This window comes from Bolinopsis microptera, chromosome 8, assembly GCF_026151205.1.
Source record: "Bolinopsis microptera isolate Bmic1 chromosome 8, MBARI_Bmic_1.0, whole genome shotgun sequence".
NCBI classification, from domain to species: Eukaryota; Metazoa; Ctenophora; class Tentaculata; order Lobata; family Bolinopsidae; genus Bolinopsis; species Bolinopsis microptera.
In genome coordinates, this window is record NC_087079.1 from 11,725,827 (window position 1) to 11,741,398 (window position 15,572).

General features: G+C 39.6%; 2 protein-coding genes and 1 long non-coding RNA gene across 5 annotated transcripts in view; 2 read left to right on the forward strand and 1 right to left on the reverse strand.

Moving 5' to 3' along the window:
- Positions 1-833: 833 nt before the first annotated feature.
- Positions 834-15,572, forward strand: part of LOC134819666 (zinc finger protein 277-like) — a 324,811-nt gene continuing 310,072 nt past the window's right edge. Inside the window, exon 1 of the mRNA XM_063829737.1 lies at positions 834-929. The gene's annotated coding sequence lies outside the window, so the exon portion shown is untranslated. The remainder of the gene's footprint in view (positions 930-15,572) is intronic.
- LOC134819901 (uncharacterized) lies at positions 4,487-9,390 on the forward strand. 2 transcript variants are annotated; one of them, XR_010160812.1, is made up of 7 exons: positions 4,487-4,615; positions 4,853-4,911; positions 5,291-5,413; positions 6,469-6,678; positions 6,802-6,874; positions 8,388-8,538; positions 9,246-9,390. It is a non-coding gene; the product is annotated as an uncharacterized LOC134819901 (long non-coding RNA). The 2 variants fall into 2 exon arrangements; XR_010160813.1 differs by lacking the exon at positions 4,853-4,911.
- The window catches only part of LOC134819651 (titin homolog), a 32,580-nt gene continuing 28,324 nt past the window's right edge, over positions 11,317-15,572 (reverse strand). For both annotated transcript variants that reach the window (XM_063829711.1, XM_063829710.1), the window contains exon 10: positions 11,317-11,973. In XM_063829711.1, the coding sequence (XP_063685781.1) occupies positions 11,962-11,973 (12 nt within the window). In that variant the 3' untranslated portion in view covers positions 11,317-11,961. The remainder of the gene's footprint in view (positions 11,974-15,572) is intronic.

Sequence of the window (15,572 nt, forward strand, 5' to 3'; positions counted from 1 at the left end):
GACTAATAAATTACTGTAATAAAAACTAGTGTGACTGTACTGACTAAACGAACATAGTGAAGTTCTCATTATTCCATTTTATTACACATCCACTTTCCTGAGCTTTGAGGATGGACCATTTTAAATGAGACTTTACACATGCGATAAAATTATCCTTCCACTGATTAATTTGCAGCAAAGGTTACTCTGTTCAACAAACTTATTCCACAGAGAGTGACCATCAAAGAGAAGTCAAAATATAGCAACTTAAATAAAAATGACCAATGAAGGGTGAGGGTGATGAAATCTTGGACCTCAAAAAAATTGACAAAAAACGAGGTCAAAACCGAATAAAGACTTTTTAAGGCCTATTTCGAAATTCTGTCTATGTTCTAGGAATAATTCATCTGTTCTAAATGATCCCTAGAACATAACCTGAAGCTGTTTTAGGGTGATTGGTCAAAAAATGTAAAAGAAGATAGATTGTTGGACTCGATTTTCAGGACTCGCGATTTAAAATCGCTCGCTTAATACAATTACACATAAGCACTAACCTTTGACCGGCAATAATTTCGGCTAGGAACAATGTTTTCCCGTGGGACCAAAAGTATTTGATAGATATCACTCCCCTCTATCAGAAACAACTATAAAGTCAATTTCGAACGAATTTTGATAAAATTCTTTAGAATGTCTACATTTAAAATTGTCTCAGAGCTCCTATTTAATGAGTCTGGGTTCTTAAGTAGTGGAGTATTCAGATTGTTTGTATATTTGGAGTCTATAGAATTTCTATAGAATTTTTATAGAATTTTTAATATTTTAGGGAATTTCATTTTTATTATCCTGATTTTTACATTTGATAGGCTGATGAGTTTCATAATGTGATTTCTTGCAGTCATCATCCTTTCCTCAAGTCCTATGTTAGAAAACCTGCTAAGCCTGCTTGTTAGGTGCATCTGCCTTATTTAGTCACGATTTTATTAACAGTTTTTAACGTCTGTTTTCTGAACAGTTTCTTGTTTCACCTAAGGCAAAGATGCACACTCTCGTTAACTTAAGTATCATTTACAGCTGAGCATAAGGGTTAAATTTAAATTATTTAACCTTTTGGTGCTGTATAAAAATAACATTAATTTATTATTATTATAAAGGGTCTCAATAAGAGGTCTCGACTGCCTAGGCGTCAGACCTTGGCAGTCGGTAGTTTTCCTCTGGCCCGGGATCAGCTGACCCTAGGGACCAGAGGATAAAGGTGTAGAAACTATATGTATCTACAAAACTTTCAAGGTTGTTTTTACAAGAGACAGGGCTTGCTGCGCAAGGGAAGAAAAGCGGGAGAAACACTCACAAATTATACAAATAAATATTATAAAACATAGCAAAAAGAAATTCAAACAATCCTACACTACTACAAATGTTTATTACATACTACAATGTGATACATGATAATTATATGCTGTATAGACAAGAAACAGGGCTTGCAGGGCAAGAGATGGATCAAAGGGACTAGTCACAGAGTGTAATATACAGTGATTCAGCAAGAACCCATTGCTGAATCTGGCACACAAAATACCACAATCAATACAAAAATATACAATATTATATCAAACAATATGTTTATACAAGAATCAGGGCTTGCAGAGCAAGAGAAGAAAAATAAGAGAAAACTACCATCAACTGTATATACCGTAGTCCATCAGATAGGTAATCATTACTAATACACAAATCAGCAGGGCTAACAACAATATAAAATCCATAATAAATACTCAATCTACCCAATATACGAGTTAAAAATTGTATAAACAAGAGACAGGGCTTGCATAGCAAGGGAAGAAAAATAAGAGGACCAGGTAAAAAGTGTTTATTAGAGTACCCAGTGAAAATTAAACTTTAAAAAAAGAGTATTTACAGTGTATTATACACTCAAATATATTATATGTCTAAGACCATCCTGAGAATCCTGGCTGATCCAAGCAGAGCTGTCTTCTGGAGATTAGAGATGCTCAGATTGCAGTGGACTGCGTCGAGGTGTTTACGAAAGTTTATGGTGATAGTTCCTAATGCGCCTATCACCACAGGGACGATTGTGACCTTTCGTAAATTCCAGTTCTTCTTAATTTCTCTTTTCAGGTCTTGATATTTCAGAATCTTTTCTTGTTCTCTATTATTATTATTATTATTAAGTATGTGCAGCTTATCATCTAAGCAGAGGCCCCGCCACTGCCGTATAACTATTTGATCTGGTGATGACTATATTAGTGAAACAAATTTTTAGTGAAACAAATTTAAAATTTTATACTTTATTTTACAATCATAATATAATAATATTTATAAGCCTCCGTTTTGAAAGGTTTAAATTTTAAGATATTCACATTTCTATTTAAAAATTCAATTTAAAATATAAGTTAATAACTGGCCGCTAAAGCCGCGCATTCATGAAAACAGGATTAACTTGTTTATAATTATACAACAAATAAAAATGAATTTAAAACTATCCGTGGTTTTTAAAATAAATTATATCTTACCTAAATCCAAAGCCAGCTTTGTAATAAAATTTACTATTAGTATTAGATCATGATATATCGTCAATACTTTTTTTTTTTTTTTAATTTTTTTTTTTTATAAAATTATTCAAACAATATACACATAATATAGCAATGACCCTATATAAAAACAAACCTTTAAGAATATAAAAAATTCCCTAAACACTCAAAAATTACCCTTGGCCTTGTGGCTCCAAATTAAGATCTAGACTATCGTCAATACTCGATGTTTTTCTCCTTAAAGTCCCAAATTTATTTTGAAGGTTTTGTACCCAAGGATACAAGGATACAAGGATACAAGGATACAAGGATACAAAAGTGATAATTACTTTATTGAGTACACAATAGTTGTAATTCTGAAATAATTTAAGTTACACAATTCTAATTATTTACAAGTGTGTAGGGATAATTTAGAAATGTTATATAATGCTAGTTTTAGAAAAATAGATAAATCGAGTTAGTATGGTTCAATCTTATTTTAGGGTCCTATAGCATTATGCACATGCCAGTATTTGAGTGGAAATCTGGGCTCTTATAGTAGGCTGTATAATTTTCGTTCACAGAGAGAATTGAATGGATTGCTCTTGCTGTGGCAGTGAGTGTGGTAGGATCTAGAGTTTTGTTGGAGAGCAAACCGACTAGGTCAGTAATGTTTAGGGGATGGAAATTGAATTTTTCCCTAACTGAGGAGTAGAGCAAACCCAATCAGTACATATATTTAGGGATTTTAAAACTCTGGCAATAATTTTCACATAGCCATGTGTCGACGCATACTGCGCGCGTGACGCGGCGGTCGCGCGCTACTGCAAGCGAGAGGGCTCTGCATTCTGGTTAGAGCAAGCACAAAGCAATGATTATACCATCGTGTTTTGAAATTTGTCTCTGTTAACCATTAATGATTAAGGCATTATAACCGTACCTCATATATGAGAGCACCAAATTGCTTCATTTTCATTACTGTGTCTACTCCGATATCGACTAAGTTTTTTTGAAAAGTTTTAAAATTCCAATCAGAAAGTGTTTACAAATTTTTTGCTCAATTACGGAAGCTACAAAAGCCGTCCATTTGCATTAAATACGGCACCTAGGCAAAACTTGCTGATCATTCCAAAAAGTTATGCATATGAACAATTTGGTATAATTGTGAAATTGTTGTTGCATGTTGACCTGGTGCGCACGAGTGCGCGGCTGTATTGTCACTGCTGCGCGCAGTGTTGTGACCCCTCTTCGTCGTATTTTACACATATTTGGACATTGGCAATTTATTCAATTGATAATTTTAAAGTTTTAACATTTTTTATATTAAATTCTTTTTTAATATAGTTCTAAAACGATTAGGCTTGCTTTCTGTAAAAATTTAATGTACTTTCGTAAAATAATTTTGATGTGGCAGCGATTTGAAAAAGAAATTAGTTAAAAATGATACAAAAAAATTGGACATTTTTTGATATTAAAACATGTATAACTTGGGCTGTGTTGACAGTAGAAAAATAATTTAACCCTTGTCCGAAAGGTTTACAAAAGTTTTACGCGCCGCGCATAATTGCCGCGCAATTTCGCGTGTCAAATCCGTCTAAGAGTGAACATAATTGATGAAGGAGCACTTTGAGCTTTACACCTCGTGCGTTCACTGTTCGCGCCTTAATTGCGCCCAGTTCACTGTTGCCTCGCGTTATTCCATCATCCATATTTCTGCTCTTAGTTCTTTACTCTTTAGTTGCTTTATAATGTGTCAGCAGTAATCAGCCCTGCTGTATTATATTTATATATTGTACTTGATTGTTGATACCTAATTAATTAACTGTTTACGATGGCAGTTATGGCGGATGATGATTAATCACTCTACAATCGCCTGTCACGTGACTTCTTCAACCCGTTCTGTAGATGGCCCTAAACAACTATATTCGAACCCCGGAAACCATAACCCTCTAATCAGATCCCAATCCTAACGGCCTAACCCTAACCAAATCCTTTACAAAAGCATATACTGAAACACTATAGAGAAATTATACGGTCATATCACGTGATCGAGACAGTTTTTCGCCAATATCTCGTTAGGGGAGAATTTTAACCTTATGTCATGGGGGTAATAGGTAAGTGCTTAGTAACCTCTTTGCTTTTATTCGAGCCTTTTATTAAATCGAAGTTACAGTTCACGAGGTTGATCCTTTGGGAGATATTAAATCCTGTTTTACTATTATTTATAAATTCTAACGTTTAACTTTAATATTAATAAGTAAGTTTGGACGCAGACTAGAAACGAGTTTAATCGACTAAGTTTTTGATTTTGTGTACCTTTTAATTTTTATCATACAACTTTTTAATTTCAGCAAATTTTAGTTAAAGAGTAAATCAAAGTTAGCAATCATTGAACTCAATAGTTAAAAAGGTGACTGTAAAAATAGAACTAAGATTTCGATACTTTTAAATGAACTTCTAGTTCTAATGATATAATTTTAAATTATTAGATGTTTAAATTTTCCTTATAGCTGGATCATAGTCATGTAGAAATTAGGTTAAACATTGTCATGCAGAAATTAGGTTCCATAGAAAACACAGTCACGCCTTACATTATTACAAGCTTTAAAGGGCTCGTGAGTCGTGTTAGTGTTACTAAGTTACTAGATCAACATGCTTAGCCAATCAGTCTTGTTATATTAAACTATTACTTTTGAGCTTGAAAGCAGACAAAACTTTGCTTATTTGTTTGTTTATTATTTTGTTTGTTATTAGAGAAAGAAGACAATATTACCTCTCGATTATTTCAGGAGAAGCTAAAAGCGCTGAAAGACCAAGAATCATCTCCCGCAGGAGCTGTTGGATCAGCACGCTGAAGAAGTACAGAGACTGGCGAACAAGCTGATAAACTCAGACAGCAGCAAAAACTTCAAGTTAGCTTCGTGACGTCATTGACATTACCGTCGTTGTGACGTCATTTTCGATGTTGATCAAATGAATTTATTTGTATTCTAGAGATTCTATTTTAGCATTTGACAAGTAACAACTTTGGCTCTGTTTACTGTGCTGTAATGCAGTGAACGACCGGGATTCCCGGCGCCGGGGGAGGTGTTTATTCCCGGCCCCGGCCAATTTTGAGTTTTTGGCCGGGAATTATAGATTAAAAAGTCACATAAGAACATAAAAACTACTGTCTTATTTGACCCACAATTCATACTTACATTTACAACTTATCTTATATTGGTAAGGGATCAATTAGCCGAAGTTAAAATGGAAAGTGCCAGTTTTACTTTAAGGTCTGAAGCACTGAGCGTGAAAAGTGATATTAAAATGGACTCTAAAAGTGCCTGTGTCTTCATACTATGGTGTTCCGCCTCACTTCTATACTACTATAATCGAGCACAGGACCGGACTTGACAAGCCCACTAAAACAAGTTGTGTAAAAAATACCACCAGTTCACGGCCCAACCACATTGTTTATTTGTACACCCAGTGAATTATTCCTTATATGGCGCGGAACATTCCTGGCCTAACGTGTGTGCCGTGTTTCTCCGCACTATCAGTTGACTGGCAGTCAACTACATGAATGGTACTGTACTCGCATTTATGTGTTACTTGTTTTTACGTGTTTGATTTAAATTGCTCGTGATTAGACACACGTTCGGTGAAAGGGGAGGGGGTAGTTTTCACTTTTCAGACTAGGGAAGGGGCAAGGAAACGTGTGATTACTTGATTATTGATTTTTCACGTTTTAAGTTAATCTCGACACGTGTTCAGTAATTATATGTTTTATAAATACCCTACTGTTTACACTTTTTAAATCCCTTTAAAGCCAACAATATAATCCACAAAACAGACTCCTGGCACTAATTTCAGGATCTAACGGCCAAATAATGTGTTTTATAAATACCCTACTATTTAAACTTTTTAAAACCACTTTAAAGCCAGCAATATAATCCACAAAACTGACTCTTGGCACTCATTTCAGTAGTTATGGTAGGCGATGCACCAGTTGACATAATTCTAAGAATGACTGTAACTGCGTACTGATCTCAAACTCGAAGTAACATCCCCAAGATGAACTACTATTTTTTAATCGTGCATGAGAAACTAAAGTATTATGATAGGGGGCTTTTTAAAAAGTTACTGACATGACGCTGGTCCTCACTTTTTGGAGTCTCTACTCCCTCATTTCCAGGTTAGTGCACTATTAGTGGGGAGGAGGTGTATTAACTTTATCAGTCACGTAACCTCATAACACTCCCCATCACGGGTAACTTGTAATGGTAAAGTTGTCATGGTAACAGAAATGTGTTTTCAGGCTGAACAGGAAGCTGTACAACAACCGGTCTGACAAGTTACAAGTGGTGGACCTACATCATCTAGATGTACAGGTTCGTTCATTTACTGATTGATAGCTATTTTAATGAACTTATTTGTTTAGATTTATGACGTGTTTCTCAATTGACAATTTTATACCCTCGAGATAATACAAAATTCTATGAAGGATACATTTTTAATGTTCAATTACATAAATGACAAACTTAAGTTGACTAAATCGCTGCCTGTATTTAGATTATTTAAAAAAATCAATTTGGTGTGACCACAGTACCATAAGTCGCACTGAGCATAAAACCTGTGAGCGAATCACCATACTTAAAGAGTGTGTGCCAGCTCATGTCCGTCTTCATAACCTCTTCCCTCCACGGCCCCATCTTGACTGCATCTCAAGAGAGCCGCATTGAACTTCCCTTTCATGCTCGAGGTTTCTTTTAACTCTCTGAAGGACCTCAGCTTGTTGTTCCCGGGCGTTCATCTTCTTCCACGGTTTCTTCCATTCTCCAAAACCAATCCTTGCCCTGCTGTACGGCTGGACCATTCCTCTCACCTCTTCACAGACTAAGTCCCTCTCAGCACAATCTAGTTCCTTGTCTGGTCTCCAAACTCTCCCTGACCTGACTTGCGGTTGAATCGCCCTTATCATGTCATCATAAAACTGCTGGTAGGACTAATGGAGTCGACATTTCTCCAGCTTCCAAGTATCGGACAGGCTGCCGATGGGCAAGGCCACACTAGATGTTTGACTAAATAAGCAGATGTTACTCAGTGTATGGCATACACCCTGCCACTTCGTCAGAAAACTGTTGGTGTGCTGCCTCTGCTCTAATCCACCGACCCAGGAACTTGATTGGCTTTTCCGCTACGTTTGGAATCACATCTCCCCCTAGACTCAGACGTTCTTCGACGCCTCCACTTCCACTGTTCTCTTCATACCATTTTACTACTACCCCCCTCTTCATAACCAGGGCTCTTGACTTGGAGGATTTCAACTGGATTCTGGAAACGTGACCAGTCCACATATCTCTTAAATATATTGAGCAGGGTTTTCATATCCTTCATCCGGGCACATGTCAAACAACTGGATGGATAACATCATTAATCATACGGCACTAATTGTTGATATAATCTGACCCCCTAATAATTGGGGTTCCCCTTTGTCGTGCTAGCCCTTAAATGGGTCATAACTTGGCCAAATTGTGTAATCAACTTGAAATTTGCTGGCCTTAGGAACGATCCTTCGGCTTCTTGTAAAGCTCTTCCTTGAAAGTGCTGGTTTACATTGTAATGCAGGTAATGCCGAAGTAAAATAACAAAGGTGGTCGACTCATTCGATGGCCTTATTGCGTCGCAACGAATCCTCATAAGATAAGATAAGATAAGAAGAAATGTGTCTGTCAACTTTGGAGTTCCTAGTATAACGTGTTGTCATTTTATGGCGACAATAATTAAAACTAAAAGGAGAGTGACGTGCCACACCCTCTGAAATCAATGAAATTTGGCGAAACTTTCAGAAATACTAAGTTTGACCCACATGTGAAGGTCGCTAAACTAAATGTAATATTTCAGGTATAAATTCTACTAGTACGATTCGATGCTGTGGAAGAGGTTGAAGTTGACGTTTAAGCAGTCACCCTGCCGAACAAGAAATCAGTCAGGCAAAGAGGCTAGGTTGACTAGAAACTCAATCACTGTATCCGTGAAACTTGCTGGAAGCTATGTGAGTTATTTTACCTCCTTATTTCAAATGACCTCCAAACCAATTACATTGAAGAGGTGAAGAAACCATTAATATTTACTGAATTAAATGCGACTATAAAACCGAAATAGTAATACACTACTGACTACAAAGAAACATCTTACATGGGGCCAGGCTCATATAAGTGTTCATATGTTAGTGTTCATAGCCGTTGAAAATATGGCGGAATGACAGGCTGAATGTGGCCCAGTAGAAGAAAAAAACATTATAATTCTTTCCGACCATAATAGAAATACAATTAAACTAGAATGAAACAAAGAGTATTAAATTTTTAAATTAGTCGAGTCAACCAAATTTCACAGAGAAGCTGGACATTTATACGACAATTTAAACGCAATGTGTATGCGCCGTGATCAATGGTCACGGCGCATAACCATTGCGCCGTGACCGTTGATCACGGCGCATAACCCGTAAGATGCTGCGCACATTTTTGATTTTAAAATGGCGGGAACACATTTCAACTGCCATTGTTATACGATACATTGAAGTGCATAGTGAAGTGTGTGGTCTGATAGTAGACAGAGGATTTATTTGGAACATTTCCGGTGCCTTAAACTGTTCTCCACTGTGCACTGCACACGGACTATTTGATCGCTTAAACGAAGCGCACACATATTCATTATTGTTTTCTTTTTACATAATTGATAATATCTCTAATATATTTTCAGGAGTATCGGTCATCAGACACTAAAGAGGACCAATTATTCTATGTTCTACATCTTCAATGATTAATAAAGATCTCGGATTGCTCCTACTAATGCATGATGTGTTAAAATGAAAGAGAAAGAGAAACCACTCATTTATGATTTACTTTTAGTATTATGTCTGAACAATGATGAATGATATTGAAGTTGATCTTAAAAACTGTCTATGAACCCTTGCTAAATGATTTTGGAAGGTGTTAGGGCTAAATATACCTGTAGACATCACTTTCAGTGATTTTTATGAAATTAATGATTTGTATATATTTTGGGACTAAAATAAGCGCAAGACCTTCGACGTTCCTACTCCTATTGTTATTTTAATCAAGCAAATATTCAAAAAAAATTTATACTGTCGTATAAATAAAATACTTAGTAATCGGATAGGGCTTTGAAAAATTGAGTATTACAATTACCAAGCTAAAATATATAATGTTGAACTCAAAAATGTTCATGCGTTGGTGGAGAAATATTCAATTCTGTGCGTAGTTTTTTGTCACATCTATGGCAAATTTTAACCAATTTTGTTCATTCTTTCATAATACTATTTAGTAGACAAATTACTTTCGAACTGTGTCCATATTATTTATTCAAATCTAAAACAAATTCCTTAATTTGGCTTCAAAATTGTTTAAATCTGAATACGAGCTAATTACGACGCATACCGGTCACGGCACTGCGCGCGGCAGTGATTGTGGCTTTCGCTTGATGGATATTACTTTGCAGGTTTACAACCTACCAGGACGCGCGCCGAGTTGTATACATTGTCGTTTCACTACGTATCGTGGCGAAAGTTAACCGAGCGTGCTAAATCACTCTACAGTCGATCTTCGAGATTGTTCTAAAAGGGCCCCCGACAGTTGAAACCAACTTCATTCGATGTATTTTCGGACGCTGATTCCGAATCACCCCCCATGACATAGGGTTAAAATTTGTAGCGCGATGCACTACTGGGTCGCGCGCGCATCCAATAATGCTTCTCGCAACCACAGATCTTAAGCATATCGGCGAGATGCGAAGGATTGACACCGTCAATCAAGGTTAAAATGCTCCTGTGACGAGATATTGGCGAAAAACTGTTTCGATCACGTGATATGACCGTATAAGGAAGTTAGTCTAATATCTAGTTAGGGTTAGGGTATCAGCATATGCTTTTGTTAAGGATTGGGTTAGGTGTTAGGGTTGAGATCAGATTAGAGGGTTAGGGTTTCGAATAATCGTTCAGGACCAGCTAGAGAAGGGGTTGAAAAAGTCACGTGACAGTCGAGTGTAGAGTGATTAATCATCATCCTAAGTTAACGGGTGATATTCGCATTTCGTAAAATATTTGTTTAAAGACCGTCAAAGAGTCCAACTCGGCACGCGTCTTGGTAGGTTATATAAACCTACACGGCGAAAGCCACGATACAGCCGCGTACTCATTGCTCGTGCGCGACATGCAGGTCCAAGGTCTACAACGTGTGACAAGCATATTTTCACGCTACGTCTTGTGGTGATTCGGAATCAGCGTCCAAAATACACCGATTTAAATTACTTCCATACCCTCACTAGTCTATGTTAAATAAGCCTGAGGGTAGGTAGTTTGTAGGTTTACAACCTACCAGGACGCGCGCCGAGTTGGACTCGTCGACGGTCCTGTATATGGAACAGATATTTTACGAGTATCACCCGTTAAGACTTTTACAGCTACTTTTGCTCCAAAAGCCGCGCACCATCAAATATGGCACCTAGGCGAATCTCACTGATCTTTCCAAAAAGGTATGACAAATTTGGTACTGTGAAAATTCTCACAGTCTCTAGAAAACAGTGGTACAAAAATTTTTAAAATCCGAGCAAGTTTATTTTTATCGTGCACCCCCTACTGAGTGAGGGTCATAGACTGTAGCCTGCCACGTGACCATTAATGCGATATAACAGATAATTAATGCTAATTAGATGATTTTCGGAAAAATCATGAGCAAGCGATTATGTAGTACGGAAACAACACCATACGTGTTGCATGTTGCATGTTGAGACCATTAACAAAGTAGACAAGAAATCGAAAATCATACAACAAAATAGTGGGTGGATCAGAATTGTATTACAAAATCTCTCAAATAAATACTATACTCGGCACAGTGTTTCAGTGGCTGAAGGACTAACACAAGCTACCAATGGAGGTTTAATATGCTTCAGGTTGCATCACTACATAAGTACTACATCACTATTGACTATGATAAATAATACGGGGGGGGGGGGGGGGGGGGGGGGGGGGGGGGGGTGACTACGTGATATGTGAACCTTGTATAAGAACCTGTCGAGTGACAAAAACTTGTTTTCTTAATTTATGTGACGTTGCTTGCTATTTAACATTCCGAATCAAATGTTATCCTTATAATAAATTAACAGACTGAATAGAAGATATTATAGATAGTCTTATGACAACAATATTAGAATTACAAAATTCACTTTGTGAATAAACTTAAAATAGTACAAAATTACAATCTCATGACATCAGTTAAGTGGGACCCCCTCCCCCCATCAGTAAGGGGGGGGGGGGGGGGGGGGGGGCAACCCCATCAGTTATTAGACATCCCCGGTCCGACAACAAATCCACCGTAAAATAAAGGAAACCAGTCTTTCTCATCCATACCACTTAATAATGTCACTGATAGTGATTTGACTTGACGATAACATTATACACTCATCTCGTCGACTGAAATGGAGATGAGTTAAATAGAGACAGTTTTAACAACGGATAGTAGTAGTGTAGTAGTGTAGTAGTGTAGTAGTGTAGTAGTGTAGTAGTGTAGTAGTGTAGTAGTGTAGTAGTGTAGTAGTGTAGTAGTGTAGTAGTGTAGTAGTGTAGTAGTGTAGTAGTGTAGTAGTGTAGTAGTGGGGGGTACACTACCTCCAGGGGTGGGCGACAATTGACCCCCCGACAATTGACCCCCCGACAATTGACCCCCGACAATTGACCCCCCGACAATTGACCCCCCGACAATTGACCCCCGAAAATATAATTTAATACAATTAACCCTGACCCTGACCCTGACCCTGACCCTGACCCTGACCCATGACCCTGACCCAGGAACAGCTGTCCCTGACCCTAACCCTAACCCCAACCCTAACCCTAACGTTAACCCTAACCCTAACCCTAACCCTAACCCTAACCCTAACCCTAACCCTAACCCTAACCCTAACCCGATTAATTTACCCCAGTTTAATTACAATTGTCGGGGGTCAATTGTCGGGGGGTCAATTGTCGGGGGGTCAATTGTCGGGGGGTCAATTGTCGGGGGGTCAATTGTCGTACTAAGCCCTAGATTTCGCGACAATTGACCCCAGTGTAATTACATAGAGGGTCAATTGTCGGGGGGTCAATTGTCGGGGGGTTAATTGTCGGGGGGTCAATTGTCGGGGGGTCAATTGTCGTACTAAACCCTAGATTTCGCGACAATTGACCCCAGTGTAATTACATAGGGGGTCAATTGTCGGGGGGTCAATTGTCGGGGGGTCAATTGTCGGGGGGTCAATTGACCCCCCGACAATTGACCCCCCGACAATTGACCCCCCGACAATTGACCCCCGACAATTGACCCCCCGACAATTGACCCCCCGACAATTGACCCCCGAAAATATAATTTAATACAATTAACCCTGACCCTGACCCTGACCCTGACCCTGACCCTGACCCTGACCCTGACCCTGACCCTGGCCCTGACCCTGACCCTGACCCTGACCCTGACCCTGACCCATGACCCTGACCCAGGAACAGCTGTCCCTGACCCTAACCCTAACCCCAACCCTAACCCTAAGCCTAACCCTAACCCTAACCCTAACCCTAACGTTAACCCTAACCCTAACCCTAACCCTAACCCTAACCCTAACCCTAACCCTAACCCTAACCCTAACCCTAACCCTAACCCTAACCCGATTAATTTACCCCAGTTTAATTACAATTGTCGGGGGTACCTACCTTGGGTACCTTGGGTTCGTTTCGGGCCAGCACGCCCAGGCCAAGACATCTTGCGTCTCCACCACCGGTGTCTCCGTTATCATGTCTTGCTCACAGCCCATTCCAAGATTGAATTGCCGTTAGCCGCTGTATATCCAGGGGTAGGAGGGGTGTCGGGGACGGTATGAAGAAAGCGATCAAGTGCTGCCTTGAATTTTGGCAAGGTTGGGATAGACTTGATGTCGTGAGGCACAGCGTTATACAAAGCAGAAGCCACTGAAGGGAAAGAGTGGAACCTCATGGTATTGGTGCTTTTGTATTTTGATCCGCCAAGAGGACGAAGACATGTAACTCCTCTTCTTTGAGAGTGCTGGAAAGTAATGTTTACACTGTTGGGAATCTCACCGTAGTAAATTTTCCAGACAAGGATGATCATGTACCTCTCGCGGCGGCGCTGTAGGGAGTAGAGATCAAGCTGCTTCAGGCGCTCCCAGTAGCTAAGATGCTTGTATCCTGCTATTTTTGCAGTGAATGAGCGTTGGATCGACTCAATCATGATTATGTCACACTGCAGGTGAGGCGACCAGAGAGCACAGCAATACTCGGTAATTGAGCGGACGTATGTCTTGAAGAGCATCATCATCGTGTCTTTGTCTCTGGTAGAGAAAGTTCTCAGTACCCATCCAGCTTTGCTCGCTGCCTCAGAGGACTTTCTTGTGATGTGTTGACGCCAGGAGAGATCACTGTCAACATACACACCGAGATCTTTCACGACATCATCAGAAGATATCGATGCACCAGATGGTAAAATGTAGGGTTTCTTTAGCTCAGGGTTCTTACCATGCTGGAGAAGTTGGAACTTACTTTCGTTTAGCTCCATGTTGTTTGCTACTGCCCATTGCACTACTGCACAGAGATCTTCCTGGAGACATTTGCAGTCGGACGGGGAGCTGATGTTTTTGTGGAGCTTGGAGTCATCAGCGAACACTTTTACTTTGCAATGTTTTACAACTTGGAACAGGTCGTTGATATACAAAATAAATAGCAGTGGGCCTAACACAGTGCCCTGTGGTACCCCACTTAGCACCATTATGACGAGAGATTCAATACCATCTACAACGACATGTTGGGTTCTTCCACTGAGGAAACTCTCCAGCCAACGGTGGGCGTTGCCCTGGATGCCGTACATATGGAGCTTCTTCAAAAGTATAGCGTGATCTACCTTATCGAAGGCTTTGCTGAAATCAAGATACAGAATATCAGCATTTTCGTCACCGTCTAAGTCATCCATGATGTCTTGGACGTGGTGAAGAAGTTGAGTAAGACAGCTTCTTCCAGCTTGAAAGCCGTGTTGATCGTGATTGATTATGTCTTGAGCTACAATGTAGTCAACCAGCTTAGCGCGGACGACCCTCTCGAACATCTTTATGAGGTTGGATGTTAGAGATACCGGTCGATAGTTGGCAGCAATCGACCTTTTCCCCTTTTTAAAAAGGGGGATAATACTCTGTTTCTTGAATTTTGTAGCTATTTCACCAGAGCTTACCGAAGCTTTCCAAAGCTTGGTTATCACAGGAGCTAGGACAATTCCGCATTCCTTGAGGATTAGGACTGGGAACTTGTCAGGTCCGACTGCTGAGAAACGATTCATCGCTTTGATGGCGTCGAGGATATCTTGCTCATTAAAGTCGATGTCTGTGATAGAATGAGGTTGCTCAATGACCTTGGACGTCCGGACTTCGGCTAGATTTGCCTTTTTGGGGTCACTGAAAGCACTCGCATATTGATCCTGTAAGATATTACCCATAGTGGCTGGATCAGACTGGAGCTTGTCATCACTATCCAATAGGGGTCCGACAGATGCAGCAGGGGTTTTAAACCTCTTTGCGAAGGTATAAAACGCCTTAGGATTAGTCTTGATCTTACTAAGAGCAACAAGTTCTTCTCTGGCTCGCTGCTGTTTAATGTCCGCTTTAAGGAGCATCTCGACAGCAGCCCTCTCTTCATCCAGCTTGCGAAGCTTGACATTGTTGCGAGGCGGAGAAGGGCCACAAAATCTGTATTTGATACAGTTGATCCTGGCATTAAGGCGCTTTTTCTTTCTAAGGAGAGCCACCCTTGACCTCGGGATTTTTGAAGATGCTGCGGCTTGACGATTGTGGCTATGTGAAGGTGCGTGTTTCTTGCAGATCTGCACAAGGATCCCTTCAAACATATCCCATGCAGCATCTTGGCTAGTTGAAGGGTTGGTTACTGTCGACCAGTCTACAGTAGTGAGTTCCTTGTTGATCAAGGCCCAGTCAGCAGCATTGAAGTTGATGTCATCAAGTGCTGTGGCAGGACTACTGTTTCCTTGC